At 47.5% G+C, this 20150-nt stretch overlaps 1 protein-coding gene across 1 annotated transcript in view; it reads left to right on the top strand.

Annotated features, from left to right (window-relative positions):
- Positions 1-20150, top strand: part of NHS (NHS actin remodeling regulator) — a 377883-nt gene that overhangs the window by 285981 nt on the left and 71752 nt on the right. Inside the window, exon 2 of the mRNA XM_069204529.1 lies at positions 5168-5320. Within this exon, the coding sequence (XP_069060630.1) occupies positions 5168-5320 (153 nt within the window). The remainder of the gene's footprint in view (positions 1-5167; positions 5321-20150) is intronic.

Raw genomic sequence — 20150 nt, 5'->3', positions numbered from 1 at the left:
GGCTGGGGCCCCGGGATAACACCAGAAGTAGGATCCTGAAGTCCTGAACCAACCTGCGGATGTACACACCAGCTTAGGGGGTAGGGAACCTAGATCGCTGGGGTGGCCATGGGGCTCCCGCTCCTGCCCGCCCCATTACACCCCCTTGGCAGATTGGTGTTTGGGGAGGGGTGGAACCCTGAGCATGAGGACAAGGAATGGTGAAGTCGGGGGAGCCGCCCCCCTTAGGGATACAGGTTCACCTGTGTGGTCCAAAGGAGGTTCAGGACAGGAAGGGATCCTGTCACATTGATTTATGGTTATTGAATTAATCACATTAAAATGGTTCTATGAATGATTGTAAATATGATTTGAAAATTCCTGTTTGAATTGAATTATTACGGACGGTATTTTATGAAGTAATTGAAAAAGTTATGAATAAAAATTCTTCCAACAAAGATGAGTTTGTCAGTCTGCGTGTGGCAGGTGTAGGGGTGAGGACCATTGTGTGTTCTCCGAGTCCTATGCTGATTACTGATGCAAACTGTATTGTACCGAATTTAGGCGTAGTAGTAGGTGTCAGGGGAGTTGCATCAGGAAAAGCCAAAAGGCTCTGTGTGTGGTGCGCAAGGATGCGTAATTTGGATGTGCGTGTGTAAACGCATTATATAGCCCAGTGGTTCCCAACCTTTTGACCTCTGTGGACCCCCACTTTATCATTACTGAAACCCAGGGACCCCCACTGAATCCTTATTGGTATCCGGGGACCCCCCCAATGAGTCATTACTGAAAGCTGGGGACCTCATCTGTTAATATCATTTGATTTTCAAAGCAGTCGCAGACCCCCTGAGGAGGCTTCGGAGACCCCCAGGTGTCCCAGGACCACAAGTAGGGAACCACTGATATAGCCAATACCCTGCTTGCACGTGCTACCTCAGCACAGCCACGCCCACGAAGACAGCGGTGTCTGATATTAATGGGGCACCAACTCTTGCTACAAACAGAAAAGCAAAAAAAAAAACAAAGTAATAAGGGAAAAGCATGACTCAGTCCTTCATCGCCGTTTCATTTTTAGTAGGAACTCAGCACTTGTTGACAGTCAGACAATCGGGTCCTGAGGCACGGGCCCTGGAATGAATGTTGCTGACATGAACCGAGGCATCACACAGAGCGGCTTCGGCAGCAAGGGCAGGTTCATCCGGAGCCCCAGAAGTGCTGGTAGCCTGAGGTTCGCCTCGAGGCGGCGCTGGCCCTCTGTGGTCAGGCAGAGGGGTAGGTCTGCTTTAGGCCAGGGGTGGTGGCTTATCGGACTGGCAGATTTACGTTTGGATGGAAGTGATGGGAAAACTGATCAAACAGCTCAAACCTCGTGGCTTCCCCGAGCTAGTGGTCTGTGCCCGGAGGCCGCCCCTTGCTGGAAGAGGTATCTGGGTATTTTACCATTTGAGTGGTTTTGCAGCATTCGAGGCCAACGACCTAACAAGGTTGAGTTCCTTTGATGAGCGTAAACGGAAACAAAACATCATGATGTCAGGAAAGTACCTGTATGAAAACTGAACTGTTGAAATAAAAGGAGAGGACCTCATTAAAAATTGTCAGTATTTTACTGTTGAACGAGGACTGAAATGAAAGGCACAAGGGATATGTCTTCTATCATGATGTGCAGCATTACCGGAGGCAAACCTGCGGAAAACGTGTGTTCCCCTGTTTGAGCGCAACCACAATCCATGTCTGTGTAGCTCAGTACGTCCACGCGCCACAAATTGTCTCAGCATGCAGTGCCGATCATTAACAAGAGTAAACCTTTCAAGAAAGACCTGACAATGGAACTATTCCTCAAACAGACCTTTTCTGGCCTCGGAGCTGCTTCAGAGCATCTACAACCAAACCCACCCCCTGTGGGCAGAGGTCACAGGAACATGCTCGCACCGACAGGAGTATATAACTGTACTTCAAGTGCTCTGAAGTAATCACAGGGACACAAATAACGCTGTATAACAGCTGCATAGAAATAAAAACATGTACTCATCCCACGCAGATATTGCATTGCAGACGCATTTTTATAGCGCTTATTATATTGAACCTCATAAGTACATAATGTATTGGTTTTGTGGGTTCTTCTACTAGTACATCTGTTGCGGTTAGTGCATACTATCTTGCATTTTCTGCTCAGTATTACTAAGTTGGTCTCAAAGTGCAGAAATGCAGAGAAACAACCACACGGAGTATTTCTTATTTTTTTCTGCCAAGTAGAATTTTAGATCTTTTTTTATCAACCTGAGAGTTAAAATGGCTCCTTCGTGCTATGGTTAATCTATGGGATATGTATCGGGGAGATAACCAGGACCTCCAGGTTATGTATCTGACCCCTGGTTGTGCAACAAGTATTATAAAGATATCCCCCAACCCTTCTAGCACTTGTTAATGAGGTTCCTCTTGTTTGTTAGACCAGCAGCATAGCAACGATGCCATGGGCCCTACTGCAAGCAAGGACAATTGTCCCTTGTACTGTAGCTTGTTTGTAAAATATAGCATTATCTGAGTGTAAGGGGCCCCTCAGGGCTCTGCGCCCCAGCAACACTGCACCTGCTGCACCAGTGGTAGGAAACCCCTGTGTTAGATTTCTACAAAACATGAATGTAGGTTGTCAGGTGATTCAAGTGTGTTGAAGTGTTTGATGAGGCATTGCAGTGTTGTGTTGCTGGTACGTGGGTGACTGTGAATCAATTCTGAACGCAGATGAAGTAGCTGCTTGGTGCAGAGGACGACTATAGCTGTCGCTGCGCTTTCCAAATAACCATAGTCTGCGTAGGAGGTTCTTGTGACTCGCGGAGACATATCAGTCACTGGCGTGGTAACAGTACTATTGAATACACTGCTGTTCATAGGTGCCAGGGAATGAGCAATTACACACCTAAATATAGTGTGTATGTTCAGATGTGATCCCATTTTGCTGCACCTCCATAATTAGTGCTTAGTTTTTGTGGGTGATTGCAGTCAGTTAGGGGACGGGGGAGGGGGATGGCGGGGGCACTGACACACATTTAGGGAAATCGGGACTGCTTTTTAATCATCAGACCTTGACCTAGAGCAGAAGACATAAAGGCAGATAATTGGGAAGAAAAGAGGAAGAAATATAGGACATGCTTGTCAAAGTGAGAAAGTGCGGTCACCAGTCTCCTTGGGAATGAGGAGCCTTTCATGATGAAGGCCTCTGTGCTCCTCAGTTCATGGCTGGTACGAATATTTTTTAGTCGAAGGTACATTTTGTTGCCCAAGGAACTGACCTTTTGCCACTCTCCTGTGGCAAGAGAGCATTCTTTGCTGATTGCAGGGGCAACCTGGCGCCCCCTGCCGGTGTTATCTGCCTAGCCACGTCTTGTTAAAAAAAGAACTAGCCCCGTCTCATAATACGTCAGGAGCAGATGAATTATATACCTTGCTTTACTAGCCCCACTTTTCCTTGCACCCATTGACACCAAATCCTAGCAGTGAATGTGTGTGCTTCCAGGCCATGTTGAATTTGGCAATGGATTCATTGGCAGTGGGGGGTGGCCAGGGGTTAAGAACGGGTAAAGGAAAGGGAGACTCTGAGGGGCTTTGAGGGAAATCAGCGTGAAGATGGAGGAGCTGACATCATGATCTGGTCTACAGAATTGTCAGTGATCCTGAAGATTGCTTGATATGCATGGAGCGGCTGTTAAAGATGGCGGACGCGCAAAGATGAGAACTACTTTGTTGACGGTTGAGGACTTGCATGAATGGGAGCCTCGGGTAGGCTCTACATAGCTCAAGCCTTTGTATTCGCTGCTGCAGATTTTTCCATGTTTGAGCGCAACTGGTGTTTGTTGGCAGGGGGTTGTCTGTCTTTGTACTATGAAGTATATTAAATTAGTTGCACTTTGACCCTGGAGATGTTGTTGACTTGTTAAAAGGCTGCACAACATTTGGAGAATGTACTTTGCTAGAAAGTCTGCGCCATACTGATCTTTAGTAACTGTTTATGTTTCCTCAGATTATGATATATATAGTTCCTAGAAGCACCGTCATTGTGTAAAGGACTGGTGTTCAAAGCATATAGTCATAGATCTATATACATTTACACACGCACATGAGTAGACAGAGAAACAGGTGGACATACAAACATCAGTCCAACAAATAGGTCGGCCTACCCATACACAAAAGGGCAGATGGGGAACTATGCCTATGCACACACAGACACATCTAAGAACAGAGATAGGAACATAGCTAGTTACAGACAGTCCAGATAATAGACAAGCAGATGAAAAGTCCAGTTTATGCACATGAAGACTGACAAACACATGTATATGCTGAGTGATTGATCTATGTCAGGGATGCCTCGATTGACTGATGCACAGTCAGATTAGATAACATCAACTCTAGGGTATTGTAAAGGTGAGGTGAGGATCCAGGTTACCCAATCAGGAACCTAGGCCTAAACAAGTCATGCAAAGCAGCTTCTTTAGGGTGCGCAAGCTCTCACCTGCCATAAGGTGGCATGCGTCTTCATTGGGCTGTACTCGTGGGCGCATTTAGAATGTGAAAAGTTTTGTTCCTGGATCTACTTCTGTCATTATCTGATGTGTGCCTGGGGCCACTTCTACCACTGTCTGGTGTGGGCCTGATGTGTTTCTGTGGCCACGTCTGTCATTATCTGATGAAAGCCTGATGTGTGCCTGGGGCCACTTCTATCACTGACTGTTGAGTGCCTGGGGCCACCTCTAACACTGTGCGATATGCGCCTGGGGCCAGTTATACCACTGTCTGGTGTAGGCCTGATGTGTTCTGCAGCCACGTCTGTCATTATCTGATGAAGGCCTGATGTGTGCCTGGGGCCACTTCCATCACTGACTGTTGAGTGCCTGGGGCCACCTCTAACACAGTGCGATGTGCGCCTGGGGCCAGTTATACCACTGTCTGGTGTGGGCCTGATGTGTTTCTGTGGCCACGTCTGTCATTATCTGATGAAGGCCTGATGTGTGCCTGGGGCCACTTCTATCACTCGCTGTTGAGTGCCTGGGGCCACCTCTAACACTGTGCGATGTGCGCCTGGGGCCAGTTATACCACTGTCTCTAAGCACCTCTGTAGTTGGACTTTATGTGACTTTAGAATAAATAATGAGCACTTTCTGAGAATAACCTTTGTGTCTTTCTGTCTTTCCAACAGCTGTTTCAAACCTCGATGAAGAGAGCAAACTGAGTGTGTACTTTCAGACACCGATTCACCAGCAAAGAAATATTTTCCTCCCCACCACCAGGCCACCCTGTGTAGAGGAGCTGCACTACTATGCCAAACAGAACCTGCGCGGCCTGCGCAGAGGTAAGGACACCAGCAGTGCCTCACAATGCCTTCATGCCTTTTAAGCCAATGCAGGAACTGTGTATGGCAAGAAAAGTTGGACAGAACTCTGGTCACACAGACAACACTGCATCAATACCGGATGGAGCAGGATATACCGCGCTCTCAGTAGCCCTCTCAATCCGTACACACCTCCCATTATAACGCAAGGTAACTCTGAGCTCCAGTACTTCCATGTCACATGCAGCACAGCCCAACCATTCTGCTGATGGCTTATTATGACACCCTATAGCACCCCCTACCGTCCAGTTAGCTTAGATGCACAAACATCCGCTGAGCAACGGGCATGGAAACAGGCACACAAACACATACGAGATTTGGTATATCCATTCAGTTTCCCATCAGGCACCGAGAATATTCACCCTCCGCACCACGTGAGAGTTGGCACGTTCCCTAACCAGAAGAGCGTGCCTTTCCAGGACTAACAACACATCCTTGTGGGCCTTGTCCGGTTCTGGTCTCTAGTCAATACCTCATAGCCGTCTGAAATGTATCCCAGGAAACGGGGCGCTGTGATGCCTTACAAGTGCCCCTTTATACCTTAGAGAGATGCCAACAGCATAACATAAAATATCATCCCCGAGGTAGACCACGCATGGGAAAGGCCTGATAATGTGCCATCATATGTATTTAATTTTATGTTAACTAAATGGCTGCTTTATGTATGACTACAAGGTATGTACTGTTTGTACAAAGGACCACTAGATTTATTATGTGATTGTGCAGTTGCAGCGTTTTCTGACTAGTTATGGATTTGCTGCATTGGTTATATAATCCATCATCTGCTCCATAATCTGCAGATTTTAACAAAAAAAATAGCTTCTAGCTCAAATGGCTCAAAAGTTACTAAAAACACATCAACACGCAATGCTGCCCAGTGGACGGCCCTTTGGAAAAGTTGATTGGGCACCTTTCAATTACTTTTCAATTATTGCTGTGTTTGGATGTTAAACTGCTACTATTGAGATGAAACCTTAGCCTGGACATTGTTAATATGTGTAAAAATTGCTAAATTGTAAAGTAATACTATCATAAAATGTGCCTCATTACTCCACATAATTTGCCTTTTCTTGCTGCATAATTTAGTGAACGCTACCACATAATTTGTCCCTCCCTTGCCACATAATTCCAGTGGCACCGCCACAAATGTATTTGTCTTAAACAGAACGCGCTAGTCAGAACCCTGTTACCCTTCCTGGCACAACATGGCACCAAAACCGTGCATATCACAAAGTAGTGCCAACTTGGTAGCACTTTCCTCTCTCTACCCCAGCATACACCTTAGACCTGTTCAGTTACAACTATCTCAAACATGAGGCAATGCAATTCAGGAATCAAAACAGTGTCAGGGTGGGGATTGCTACTTGGTTTGTAGTTCAGTCTTGTTTTTCCAAACATGGTATGATGGGGGCATTCTTTTACAGTAAGGACTCACCCCTTCCCTGCACAGTCTGTTTCAGCTCATAGGGCTGCTGTGGTACAAGACCACCTCAATGATATGGCAAGTAACAGACAGAAACAAACCACCCACTGTAATGCAGTATCCCTGATTAGATCGCCGCCACAACCAGCCTGTAGAAATGCCCACTCCTGCAGCTAAACCACCTTGACGATATACTTCTATATTTCTACACATTACTGCCTGCAACACTATGGTTAACAAATCTCAACTATCTATTCATCTAGTTAATTAATAATACCAATACACATAGCAGTAGGCTCGATAAATCACGCGTATTTATCTGTACTGAAACGTCCCTTTATCAATGAATTCCACTGCATACAGCCTCAGGCTCATGGTATGCCCATATTTCCCGACGGATACCAAGCCAATAGTCAAACGAGGCAACCAGCGCAAAAAACAAACATTTATTCAGGAGCGCAGCGTCTATTGGTGCACCAGGTGCAGTGGCACCGGGGCCCGGGTGCCTGAGGGGTCCCTGAACCCTGATTATTGGTGTAGTTTCACAGTTCAAACAGCGGCCGAGGGTCCGTTTCATTCGTTGCTACCCACTGCATTTATTCCATTAATGACCCCGTGCAACGTTTTATGACACATTAGCCAGAACCATTGCAGACCTTAGTTAAACAAGTAATTAAAGTAATGCTACAGAGTGCAAGAAATGCGATGTTTACTTTCTTTAGTGCTGGGGTTTAGGCTCGACGCTGTAATGTGGGGCCTTAGGCCCTCATGCTAGTAAAGGAAGGGACGCAGACACGGTGGTAAGGTGGTATTGAACTGGCCTCAAGCACGTGCGCCCGGCCCCTTTTATTGGCAGGGTCACCTGACTGGTGACGCCTGTGTTGGGTGGGTGTGTGTTACATATGTAAGACCAGCCCTCAGCAGAGTGGCTGGCAGAAAGACTAGAATGAGTCCAGCTGGACTCTACATCCCTCCCAAACTTTATTGAGGAACCAAACAAAAGTCCAACCTGTAAAAGAAACAACAACAAAGCACCACAATCAGTCTCTCGGCCTCGAACAGGCAGACTGCAGAATTGCAGTGGACATGGTGCAGCTGGGAGCACCCGGACACCTCCGCACGAGTCCATAATTTAACCAGGTACTGCTGGGCACGAACACGGTGTGGATGAAGTCCAGATACTTCAGTTGCTTGGCCACGACCTCACAGTTCACTGGATATAGTCGATCCGGTCCTGCCTGGGCTCTTGTGGTCAAAGTCTATTTACAGTTTCTGATGCGGGTGCATCTGGAGCAGTGGGGAGTCCACTGTACACAGTTCTGGACGGCATTCTGACTCTGGAGATTGTCTACCTCCTAAGACTGCAGATGACATGACGGCCTGGGGCACCTGGGAGTCCAGCGGCAGAGAAGCGGCAGTCTTCCCTCTCGTGCCAGATCTCCATCAAGCAGGAGTCTCCTCGAGGCCCTTTCGCGGGCTTCCACAAGACTGTGTGGACTGTGCTTGCCTATCTCAGGCCCAGCAAAGACGTCTCAGAGGAACAGCCTACAGGACCACATCCTAGTCTCGCATGGAGCCACAAGGGTTGTTGATGCAGGGTCCGCTTGCTCGAGCCATCCGGATTCAGGTGCTCTGGCCATAGTGCAAAGTCTTCAGGTGACCAGTCTCTCGATATGAGACCTCCGTGCTTCCGGATGCCTGACGTGGAGCTGTCTCAGATGCATTCTCTCAGCGATATTCCGCTCTCACAGGAATTTGTTGGAGGCCCTTGTCCCTGGATTGCGGCGGGACTGCGTGGGCTGTGCGGGCCAACGTCGGCCACGCCAAAGGAGTCTCTCTGAACTCCCAACAGGGCCACGTCCTAGTCTTGTGCAACCCCAAGGGTGGATGGTCCAAATGATCTGGTCTGCTCTCACCGGCAGGCGTCTGGTTCACAGTGCTCATGGCAAGTGTTCAGATGATAAGTTTCTACGTTGCCAGACATGCCTTGTCAGGATCGGTTCTTGTTGCTGACTGTCTCCACTCAGGTGGTGCTGTGCTCCTCCTTCGATGATTGGGCGATGCACTACATCATGATGATGATGGTTTTTTTTTCATCCTGTTGCAGATCAAACAGGTGGCGGCGGCTTCGTCAGCGGAAGGACCACTTGATGGACATAGGGGCCACGGCGGGTCTTGTGTGGCCTGTGCAGTCGGCGTCAGGGATGCCATCACAGCCAAGCAGCCGGTGACAGGTGACAGGACGGTCGTACTGGGAAGCGTGGGGGACCACCCGCATCGCTGTCTTCAGTGACGTCTGCTCACCCCGGTGACTGTCTTGTACTGATGGGTACCTCCTCATCTGCTCGCACGAGTCCTCAGTTGTGTCACTCTACTTCCTTCCACTTTCACACCTGCGATGGAGTTGATCTGTGGTGTGACCGGTCTGTCACACTCCTCTCATCATTTCTTGTTGGCATCGTACCACTCTCTCTTCTCCTTGGTGTGGTGTCGTGCCACAGGTCACATGTTGCGGCACATGGACCTTGCGCTGCACCTCTGCTGGTACATCTTCCTCTTTGTCCTCGACATGGCGTTGTGCCACGGGTCGCATGCTGCTTCACACGGACCTCTCACTGCACCTTCGCTGGTGCATCTTCCTCTTCGTCCTCAATGTGGCGTTGTGCCACAGGTCGCATGCTGCGTCACATGGACCTATCACTGCACCTCCTCTGGTGCATCTTGCTCGGTCGCAGCCTCTCACGGGCTGAGTCCTGCGGGTAGGACATGATCTGCTCTTCAGGCAGACCTCTCCCGGTCTGGTCCGTTCCCGGATCCTCTTGGTGGACCTCTCTCTGGCAGGAGGGTCCCCACTCTCTTCCTCCTTCTCTTCACTCGAGGGCGCCGCTCTTGCGCCTCGAGGCTGCGCTGTTACGGCGCTCACTCCTGCCATCTGCTCTGGCAGGGTCGGTCAGTTCAGATGACCTGCTCACTGATGGGCCAACAGTGGCCATCTTCCGTCGCTGTGCGGCCAGCTGACATGGCCTCTTTTCCCGTGTGTTACGTCACGCTCTCGGTACTCTCTCCATCTTCACGGACTTTACCCATGTTGTCACATTCTCGGGCGCAGCTCTCTGTGCTCGCTGCGCACGTGTCAGTCTCTTTTTTTTTCTGGGCGTCCTGTGGCAACGCCTGGCATGTCCCTTTCTTGTTCTGCGGTGATGTCCATCACTGCTGGGGCGTGTGGCGTTCTTTCGTCGGTGGCGGCGGACGACCGCCAGGGGCTGCGCAGACCATGCGCGCTCTCTTCGTATCTCACGTGGCACTGGCGTCCGTTTCTCACTGTTGCAGCTTGGCTAGGGCAGCTGCAGTCTTCTCCTTCCCTTTTACAGCGTCGCTTCCTTCTTCTTCGCCGTTTCCGTCTTCTGCGCCAATTCTGTCCACGGGCGCACTCTTGGTTTGGAGCAGTCACTTTCTGAAGGTGCTGCTGTAAACTTTCCTTCATCCAAGCTTGCTTTATCTTTAAAACAGAAATAGGGTGCAATACCAACTCTGGCCACTGGATGCCAGTAGTGCACTTTTTTTCCTAGCTTCAAGACGGTCTTTCCTGTTACCGGCCTCGTTTGTTTCAACAGATGCCGGTGAGGAGGGCATGCTGCTGGGAGGACTCCGTCATGCTGGTGGGGGCTGCAGGTAAGTGCAAGTTTATATATTTTCTTTCTCATCTCCCCCTTTTCTCTTCCTCTTTTTTTTTCTTCTGTCCACTTTTTTTTTCTTCTAAAACTGCACAGCCTCGTTTGAAGAGGCGTGCAGATGGCACGAATTTTAGTGAGGGGGTTGGGGGCTCCGGGTACTGTTTTTTCTTTTCTTTTCTAGGTGCGTGTGAGCACCTCACTTCTTCATTCAGTTGCTGTGGGGTGGGGGCGCGGCCCTGGACACCTGGTGCGTGTCTGCACCATATTATTTTAAATTATTTCGGTGCGTGTCTGCACCACTTTCTTCAATTACTGCCAGGACCAGGGGGGAGCCCCTGGGCATTTTAATTTCTTTTCCCTGGTGCCTGGTAGCACCGTTGCGGCCGCAGCAGTTCTCCGGGCTGCGGCCGTTTTGCCGGCATTTTCGAGGTGGGGGCGGCCCTGGGCAAATCTTCTTTGGTGCGCGAGTGCACCATGCTTTAAAAATGACAAGGGGCGACCGCCTGGCACAATTGGGCACTTCCTCTGTCGCGCATGGCGCGCGACAGCGCCACTTCAAAACGACAAAGGGAAACGGCCCTCGGGCATTGTCTTAATTCTTGGTCATTCTTGGTGCTCGATCGCACCATATTTTCACACGCGGCCGCAGCAGCCTGACACACTGCGGACCGCATTCTTTTCAGGGGGCGACCGGCCCCGGCCATATTTGGCACATTCTCTTCTTTTGTTGTTTTTTTTTTTCACGGCGCGCGACAGCGCCATTTCCCCCACATACCGCGCGGACCCAGCAGCTTTCTCTCACGCTGCGGGCCGCGCTGCGTCCGACTTTTGGGGGGCGGGTGCGGCCTCAGGGCATTTTGTTTTCTTGGGCTGGGGACAACAGGCCAGCGCGCTTCATAGCGCTTTATTTTCGGCGCCCGCAGCCGTTTTTGCAGTGCTGCGGACGCGCTTATGAGCAGCACTCACCCCCTTCTTTTACTCCAGTGGGACTGGGGCTGCGACGGCCTCACTTCTCTGCTTTCCTCCACCCATTGCTCCGTCGTAAGTTCATGTCTGCAACCACGTGGGGTTGCAGATCCCACTCGTCGCCATTGTAATGTGGGGCCTTAGGCCCTCATGCTAGTAAAGGAAGGGACGCAGACACGGTGGTAAGGTGGTATTGAACTGGCCTCAGGCACGTGCGCCCGGCCCCTTTTATTGGCAGGGTCACCTGACTGGTGACGCCTGTGTTGGGTGGGTGTGTGTTACATATGTAAGACCAGCCCTCAGCAGAGTGGCTGGCAGAAAGACTAGAATGAGTCCAGCTGGACTCTACAGACGCCTCATATCACTTATTCCTTTTTGTTGACTGGGGGTGGGGGCATGATGGGGTGTTAGGATCATTGAAGAGAGCACCGTTTTAGTAAGATGTCGCTATTCATAGTCTTCCAACATCAAATCGTGACACTGGTAATATGGAAATACGTGGATTACGTGCACAATTAATTTCCTTTTCTGAAAAAGAACAGGAAGCTGCGAGACGAGCCACCTTTTATAACTGTACTATTAGTGGCTTCGAGAAGACAGTTGTAATGCAATGCTTCCACGTGTTTTTAAACCATCCAGTCGTTGCTGACTGTTGACAGCATTAAGAAACGGTAACTGCTGATTGAGCTAGTGCAGCGTTACCTTTCTGTAAAACGCACCAAATTCCCGCCGTGATGAAAAGAGGCCGCTTTCTGCCACCTAGTGGATAAAGTGATCATCTGCACGCGAGGATGGATTTCTTAACGAAGCTGTGTATGTAAATAAACTCAACAGTGTCCGATTTTATTATTATTACATTGACATCGGATTATCATTTAATGGTTATGAAGCGCGCAGTCTACTTACACAAACAGAAAGAAACTGTCCTGTGTGTAAAATGTAATCAAGCCATTTTACAATGAACAGCAACTGTGATAAAACAGTGAAAGAATACTTCCAGAGGAGGTGTCGCATTACACTGCATAGTTTGCCTTTTCTTGCTACATAATTTAGTCAGCACTTGCGTATTAAGGGTGAGTGGCCACAAGATGGCTGATCGCATGAGATCCGTGCTATCTCTGTCCAGTCTGCACAGAAATTCTGCAGGTATCCATTGCTTAAACATGCATTCTTTGTCGTAAATACCCTAGGGTGATTCCACAAGATCTGGAGAAACCGAGTGGTGAGCAGGGAGGCTGTGGAAGGAGGTAACTTTCCAGAGATGGCCATGAAGAAGCCTGCCTGAATTTACTTCACTCCCGTAAACATGGTTTGATTAGTATATACCTAACTGGCATATATAATTTACTTATAAGTCCCTAGTAAAGTGCACTGCATGTTCTCAGGGCCTGTAAATTAAATGCTACTAGGAGGCCTGCAGCACTGACTGTGCCACCCACCTAAGTAGCCCTTTAAACATGTCCCAAGCCTGGCACTGCAGCCTGAATGCAGTGTCATACTGCCCTGGCCCGATGTCATCACAGAATTAGATACATTACTGGCAGGAAAAAACAAGCACCTCTAAGACGAGATATAAAAACAAACACACACAAAGATGTTCATCTAAATACTTGCTTTTGAATGCTAACATACTCTGGTGTGCACAGCTTTGCAAAAAGTGTTTCTTGTGAACATAATTGTGCACACAATTGGAATTGCATGCATGGCAATCCTGTAAATCCTGTACTCACAAATGTGTGATTCTCTTCACTGCCCTTGATGCCACAGGCCTTACCTTTCTGTTTATCCCCACCTCTTGTGTCTGTGTGATTTGTTGGGTAGGGCTGGGCCCCACAGTTATTTATATATAGCTGAAATTACCAAAGTGCCACTGTGAGATGGAGAGCTGCAGCCCCTTATAGACTACAGCAGCACTGCCAGTGAGTTCCCTGCTCCCCTGCCAAAGAACACGGGCCAAAGATGCTCTCGGCCTCAGCCTGGCACTGCAGTGAGAACTTACATATGGTGCCACAGGAGAGTCCAGCAAGAGAGCACTGACTGAAAATGAGGACAGTGGGGACGATGTATGTGAGTGTTGGAGAAGGGTCAAGAACTTCAAAGCTCAAAAGGGTCTAATTTCTGATATTCATGTTTTACTGTGCACTGAATTGTTTGGTTTTAATCACAAGAAAGTGTAATTCTAAGTGTCACACATTTGGCAGTTAAATGTCACTCACAAGTACACTGAAAGAACTGAAATGTCACACACAAGCAAACCTGAGAACTTGGCAGTGATGTGTCCGAGTGAACACCCAAGATGACGGACACCACAGGGCTCTGAGGTAAAATGGCTGATGGCAGACTGCCGCCATACCTCAGGCTAAGGTGGAATGTGGGTGCATTGGGTGTTGGGGCCAGTGTAGGTATGTCCAACAGGCAGACATCTGCCTCGTCGGTTAAAAGGAATGTGACTCAGGCTGCATCTGGCAGGTGGTGTGGCTCGCAGCCATCCTCTTATATTTTAGACTCTATCCCCGCACCTGAAGACTCAGGCATGGTGGGTGTCTGATGGTGGGTGGGGGAGCAGATTGACCTTTTCTTCTGCTTGCTAACGGCAAAGGTCAGAGTTAAAGGCCTAGGAGAGAAGAGGTGTCTGTTGGACTAAATCTAGACCACTCACAAGGCTCTCAATGACCACATTCTCAAGGTGTGCCACAGAAGGAGTCTGGAAGGACTTGGCAAGGTGGACACCTGTAGCAAGAGATATGGGAATAAAGTGATAAACAGTACACCTTGCTTCTCGTGCCACCAACTTTCACAGTGGAGGGCAAGTGGACTGGGCAGCATATAAAAACACTGCTGTTGAGCCTTTTCACACCTGTTTGGAGACCTCCCACCTCTCATTAGAACAAGTTTAAAGCTGTAACCAGCCATTTACAAAATAGAAATCTAGTCTGTCAGAGGAAAGGGAATAGATGGGCCATTTGAAGTGAGGACCAGAAGAAAACCTGATGTTTTAGCCCCACGGGGAGAGTAATTGCCTCCTATAAAAATACGTGAAGGGAGCTCTGTCCAGAGTGGCTGGCACCCTGAGCAGGGATTAAGAACAGTGAACTAGAGTCATGTGGTTCCTGAAAGTAGAAACAAAGCACAGAAAACCAACAGAACTGTCCTAAGGAGTGTGCATTAAAACCGGTGGTCAAAGACAAAGAATATTGACCATCAGAACAGGAATGAATGAACAAGAATACCAAGGTTTTGCCACTTGCTCTAGAAATAACCACAATAGTGGTGGAAAGGACAAGGAGTGGGGGTGGGGAGTTGGGCTCTCAGCCTCTGCTGATGAATACAGTACTCAAGGCAAAACAATGCTCTAAAGAGGCTGTTGAGCCCAAAATTAAAAAGGTAGACTCAGAGGAGATGCTAATTAGTCAAGAACTCAGAAATGTGGTCGAGGAAGTATTTCTGAGTCTGAAGATACTATCAAGGAGCACAAGAATACAGTGACACACTTGCTAACATCCTCTAAAATCCTGCCACTGTGAGTGGAAGATGCAGAAGGCAGATTGCAACTGAATCATTTCTGATTTGTTAGCTTTCCAGAAGGAGCAGAAGGGAAAGATCTGGCAAAGTTCTTGAGAGCCTGGTTGACCTCAATCATAGTGGCGGACAATTTCTCTCTGTGTTTCATCTTAGAAAGGGCAAACAGGGCAATCGCTACAAGGCTGCCTTGATTCAAAGTAATGCTGGTGTTCCCGGACTACGTGAAAATGGTCCAACATATGATTAGGTAAAGCACAAAATGTGTGCACACAGACTTCAGCATATGCTGCAGTGTTCTGCCAAGCTACGGGTGATATTTCAAGCCAAGACCCACTTCCTTGAAATGCCGGAGGAGGCATGAGCCTGGATCGAAGCACCAAATTGCAAGTGATGATTCTTCAAACACCTGACCAGAGAGCATATTATCATCACCGGTAGTAAGGCCTTAAGGCACAAAAGACAAAAATTACCAGATGAGTTTGAGGGGCCAACCAATAAGACCACAACTCCACAACAAAAAACCCCAGAGACATGCCCTCAGCAGAGGACACAACAGACATGGATGGAGGCAGCCAGTCATGAGAAGAGACACAATGACAAGAGAGGCAAGGCAAAGAACAACAGATAGTAGGAGAAGAGGAGGAGGGATCCACTTCAGATAAACAATAAAAAAATGCTTTCTTCCATGGATTAACAATTAAAAACTATTGGAGCTTGATTCCGGGAAATGAACAAATGGGGGCAGGTTGAGTGGTAAAGAGGTGTCCTTCACTTGATTGTCAAGCTCTCGCGGACACACTAGAGTGAATATGATGATAGGCAATGTTACAGGGAAGAAGCCTGCAGTAAGACACAGTCATATCTACTTTCTCTCCAGTGATTGGATTTGAAGCCTATACGGAAAACTGCTGAGGGTAGTAAAGTTGTTGTATTAAGTTTGTTCTCATGCAAAAGAACTATTGTGAGGGCTGGTGGATGGTGACAGACCTTTTCAGAGCTGGGGCATGAGCAGTTTTAAAGTTCGGGTGCAAAATTAAAAGTAGGGAGGGAGGGAAAAGAAGTTGGTAGTGTATCAGTTGCAGTTCAGAACACATGTTTTCGGATCAGCCAGAACTCATGAACAGGATATAAGGTAGAGACAGGGACGAAAACCTAGTAGGATGAACCAACAGACCATACAATGGAATTAAAAATACACTACTGGAATGTAACTAGTCTAGGAAACAAAACTTAAGAGAACAATTGTGGCCCAGTACAATGTCAACACTCCCCAGACATTGTGTTGCTCTATGAAACACATCTGATGCGGAGGGACTGTGTGTAAATTCCTGGGAAGGAGTTAATATGTATCTGTAGCTCATGTGGAATTCTTTCAAGGGTCCAGAGAGGTGGTAATAGTGGTAAAGAAAAAGCCCTCTTTTCAAATAGCTATTTGGTGCTATATTAAGATGCAAGGGATGTGGGGGAGGCAAACATATAGAATTATTTACAGGTAATAGTGAATTAAGGCAATGTTTTTCACTGAAGGGTTCTGCTTGAAGTCAAATAGACAAGAGTGAAGTTTAAGTTGTCTATGATGTCATTCAGAACAATGAGGTGAAAAACATCTCTGTAATCCAACTTTTACCTATCTAGAATTGTATGTAATATATGGCCCCCAAAATCATCTGCCCCTGCCTTCAACTACTGTGCAGGGGTAGAGGATGATGGGAGAGCTAAGTAAAACATGCCAATTCCACCCTGACTCAAATGTGAAAATAATTATCCTTAACCAAAACTCACTACTTTACGTACCTCTCTTCCCCCTCCTGCAGTTGTGCTTTCTACTTTAAGTAAGAGAAGCAAGCAGATCTGCAATGACAGGCTCCCAGAGAGCCCTGCCACTTGGCCTGGAAGGCCTTTAGACATCACAACAGTCAATAATCAGTTTTGACATCAACTGTGGTGAGGTTAATGGAAGGAGTTATGACTTTCAGAAACTGAAATAAATAATAAAGAGCCTCTATGAGAACCACACATAACATTATAATTAACACATGCACCTTCCATACTGCAGCAGGGAGTGCTGGAGATGGCATGTGCTACACTCATAGCAGCCATTAACCCACTGCATGTATTTGGTGGAGATTTTTTCAATGTCATGCTACTTAAGATTGACAAGACGGTGCTTTCCTCGATGCGCACACTCAACTCTACTCAACTCTCACAGTTTCTCCAGGCCATGGACTTACAAGACATTCAGAGGCTGAAACACCCTAGGAAGTGCCAATAATCATATTTTCTTGGGTCACATAACATATTCTCCAGATTAGATTATCTGTTTATCCTGGCTGGGGACATTCCTTCCATAGGAGGAATTCAATTCCTACTGAGGGGGATCTCAGACCATTCACCCCTCGTTATGGCTATAGGAAAGAAAGCCAGTGACTAATTGGAGACTAAATGCAGTGAAGGTAAAAGAGCCAGCAATACTGGTTGAGAACACGGTAGAGGGAGCAGCAGACTCCCCAGTGATGCCCTGAGAGGCATGCAAGGCAGTACACAGGGACAAAATACAGAATATTATATCTGGTAAGAAAAAAAAATGCCGGGTGGAGAAAATCAGGGTAGTAAAGTCCAAGCTCTAGGAGCTTGAAGAAACACTGATCACTGGATTGACCACACAGCTCTGCAGCAATTACAGGTGCTTGGGACTATTAGAAGGAGGTGCAGGACGCAGCGCATCAGCAATACCCGGCAAAGCACCATAAACCGTATGATGTGGAGGACCAAACGGGGCGTCTTCTGTGCTGGCTCAGCACGTGGGAGGAAGCAGCTAGAGAGGTAGGAGAGTTAATAGGTGACATGGAGGAGAAAAGCGAAGCTGACACAGAAACAGCATGCATGCATGTAGAACACTATAGCACCTTCTGAGAGGGTGACTGGGAATGGTGAAATTAAACGATTCCCGAGTAAGCTTGACCTACCAACACCAGCCGATGAGGATAGAGAAAAGATGGAAAGGGATCTCATGTTAGAGGAGATATTAAACACATGAAGATATTAAACACATGAAACGTGGACAACACCTGGTCCCTTTGGAATTCCACCGGAATTATACACAAACTCTCAGTGCTATTAGGGCCCTACCTGTACTCCCCATTGTATTGGTTAATATGTATCTGTGGCTCACACAGGCTTCTCTCGAGGGTCCAGAGTGGTGGCAATACTGGTAAAGAGAAAGCCCTCTTTTCAACAGCGAATTGGTGCTATATTGGAATACAAGGCATGCTGGGGGAGGGGCATTATAATAATTAACACTTGTACATCATCCAGACTACAGCACAGAGAAGCCCAGGAAAAAAGGACTTTGGGCCTGATTACAACTTTGGAGGAGGGTGTTAATCCGTCCCAAATGTGACGGATATACCACCCGGCGTATTACGAGTCCATTATATCCTATGGAACTCGTAATACGGTGGCAGGATATCCGTCACATTTGGGACGGATTAACACCCTCCTCCAATGTTGTAATCAGGCCCTTTGTCCCCTGACCTTAGATACACGGCTACTGCAGAAATCCATAAAGAAGGGAAGACCAAAGACAACTGTGCTTCACATCTGCCTAGTTCATCATTAAGTATAGAAACTAAAATAATGGTGACAATGTTGACAGCCAGACTGCTGGAATTTAAAAACTCTCCTGGCTCTCCACCAGGCTCAGTCTTACATAATTGGCTGGCAACAATACAAGCGAAAGCGTAGTCCCTGGCGATAATTTCCCTCGACAACTCAAATGCGTTTGAATCCGTTCACTGGCTCTTCTTGTTTTTGAGATTACAAAGATTTGGACTTATCTTCTGCAACTCGGTCCCCCTCCTTTATCGTGATACGATGACTGTGGTCTGGGTTAACAGGGCGATGTCCCACTCTTTCTCCTTAGGCAGGGGAACAGGACAAGGACGTCTGCTTTCCTAGCGACTCTTCTCACTGTGTGTTAATCCACTGCAATGCTGGTTCAGGCCACTTCAAGATGGTAAGGGGTTTTTCACAGACGCAAGCGTCCCAGAAGAAATGGTCTCATTATACATGCCGATGATATCCTGCTTTACATTGCACACCCCATGTAACCATACCAGAGATCTTCCAAGTGTTCAGGCAATATCTCTGTAAAATACAACACAAGGGCCCAACCTATTTATAGAAAGAAGCATAACACAGATATTGGCTGATTTCCAAACATATGTAAGCCACTGGAAATCCCTTCTGCTTCTAATAATGGGAGAAATGGCTAGTTTCAAAATGATCAATTTGCCAAAATTATTCTATGTAATGCAAAGCCGTTCCCCATACTGAAGGCAATCTGCCTCTGCTTAGACAAAGAGTTACGGACACTGTTGTGGAATGGAGGCACCCCAAGAATAGCGATCAAAGCAGTGCTTAATTTGTGCTTGTTGTTTCCGGTGCTGAGCACCGGCACTTATGTTTGAGGGCCGGGGCTTATTCTTCTGCTTCAAGCATTTGTTGCGAGCAAAAGACACATATGGGAAAGCCGGAGGAAGAGAAAAACGAAAAAGCGTCACAAAGGGAGAAAGTAGAAAGATGCCGGAGTGAGCTGAAGGGGCAGGGGGTGGCTTTATAGGGATTGAAGAGGCCCATGATGGCTTCGGGATTACGCTGCCTCAGTATTCCGTGTTCCCACATTTAATTGCAGCAGTCGCATGTTTAAAAGTAGGGCTTTGGGGACCGTCACGTTTTTATTTACAAATGAAGCACTGGATCAAAGTGCTCAGTAGGTCTGCATATAACAGCAAGATTGCTCTACATAAGAGCCTGCTACCGGGCTGCTACGATTTCAGCAATAAACAATTGAGTTTATACTCTGAGGGATGACCCTTTTGCTAGACTGGAAAAATTGACGATGAAAGCTCTCTCTTATGTGCACCACATACAAAGCGGCAAAGGAAGAAAAACCTCCTGCCAGCCACCAAGCCAACACTGGTGGTCTGCAAAAGAGTAACACACTGTTGGGCTGGAAGGGTAATGTCACGAAGGAAACACCCCTGTGGTAAACGTATATTCTGAAAGAAATATATAAACTAAAAGATTCAAAGTGTATGACCATATACAAATTAGGAGACCTCATAGGGTGGGACAGCGTAAAAACCTTGTTAAGCCTGCAAAATGAATGTAGCTTGACCCAGAGTCAGGTTTACAAATACACACA

This window comes from Pleurodeles waltl, chromosome 8, assembly GCF_031143425.1.
Source record: "Pleurodeles waltl isolate 20211129_DDA chromosome 8, aPleWal1.hap1.20221129, whole genome shotgun sequence".
In the NCBI taxonomy this organism is placed as follows: Eukaryota; Metazoa; Chordata; class Amphibia; order Caudata; family Salamandridae; genus Pleurodeles; species Pleurodeles waltl.
This window is presented reverse-complemented; position numbering and strand designations above follow the sequence as displayed.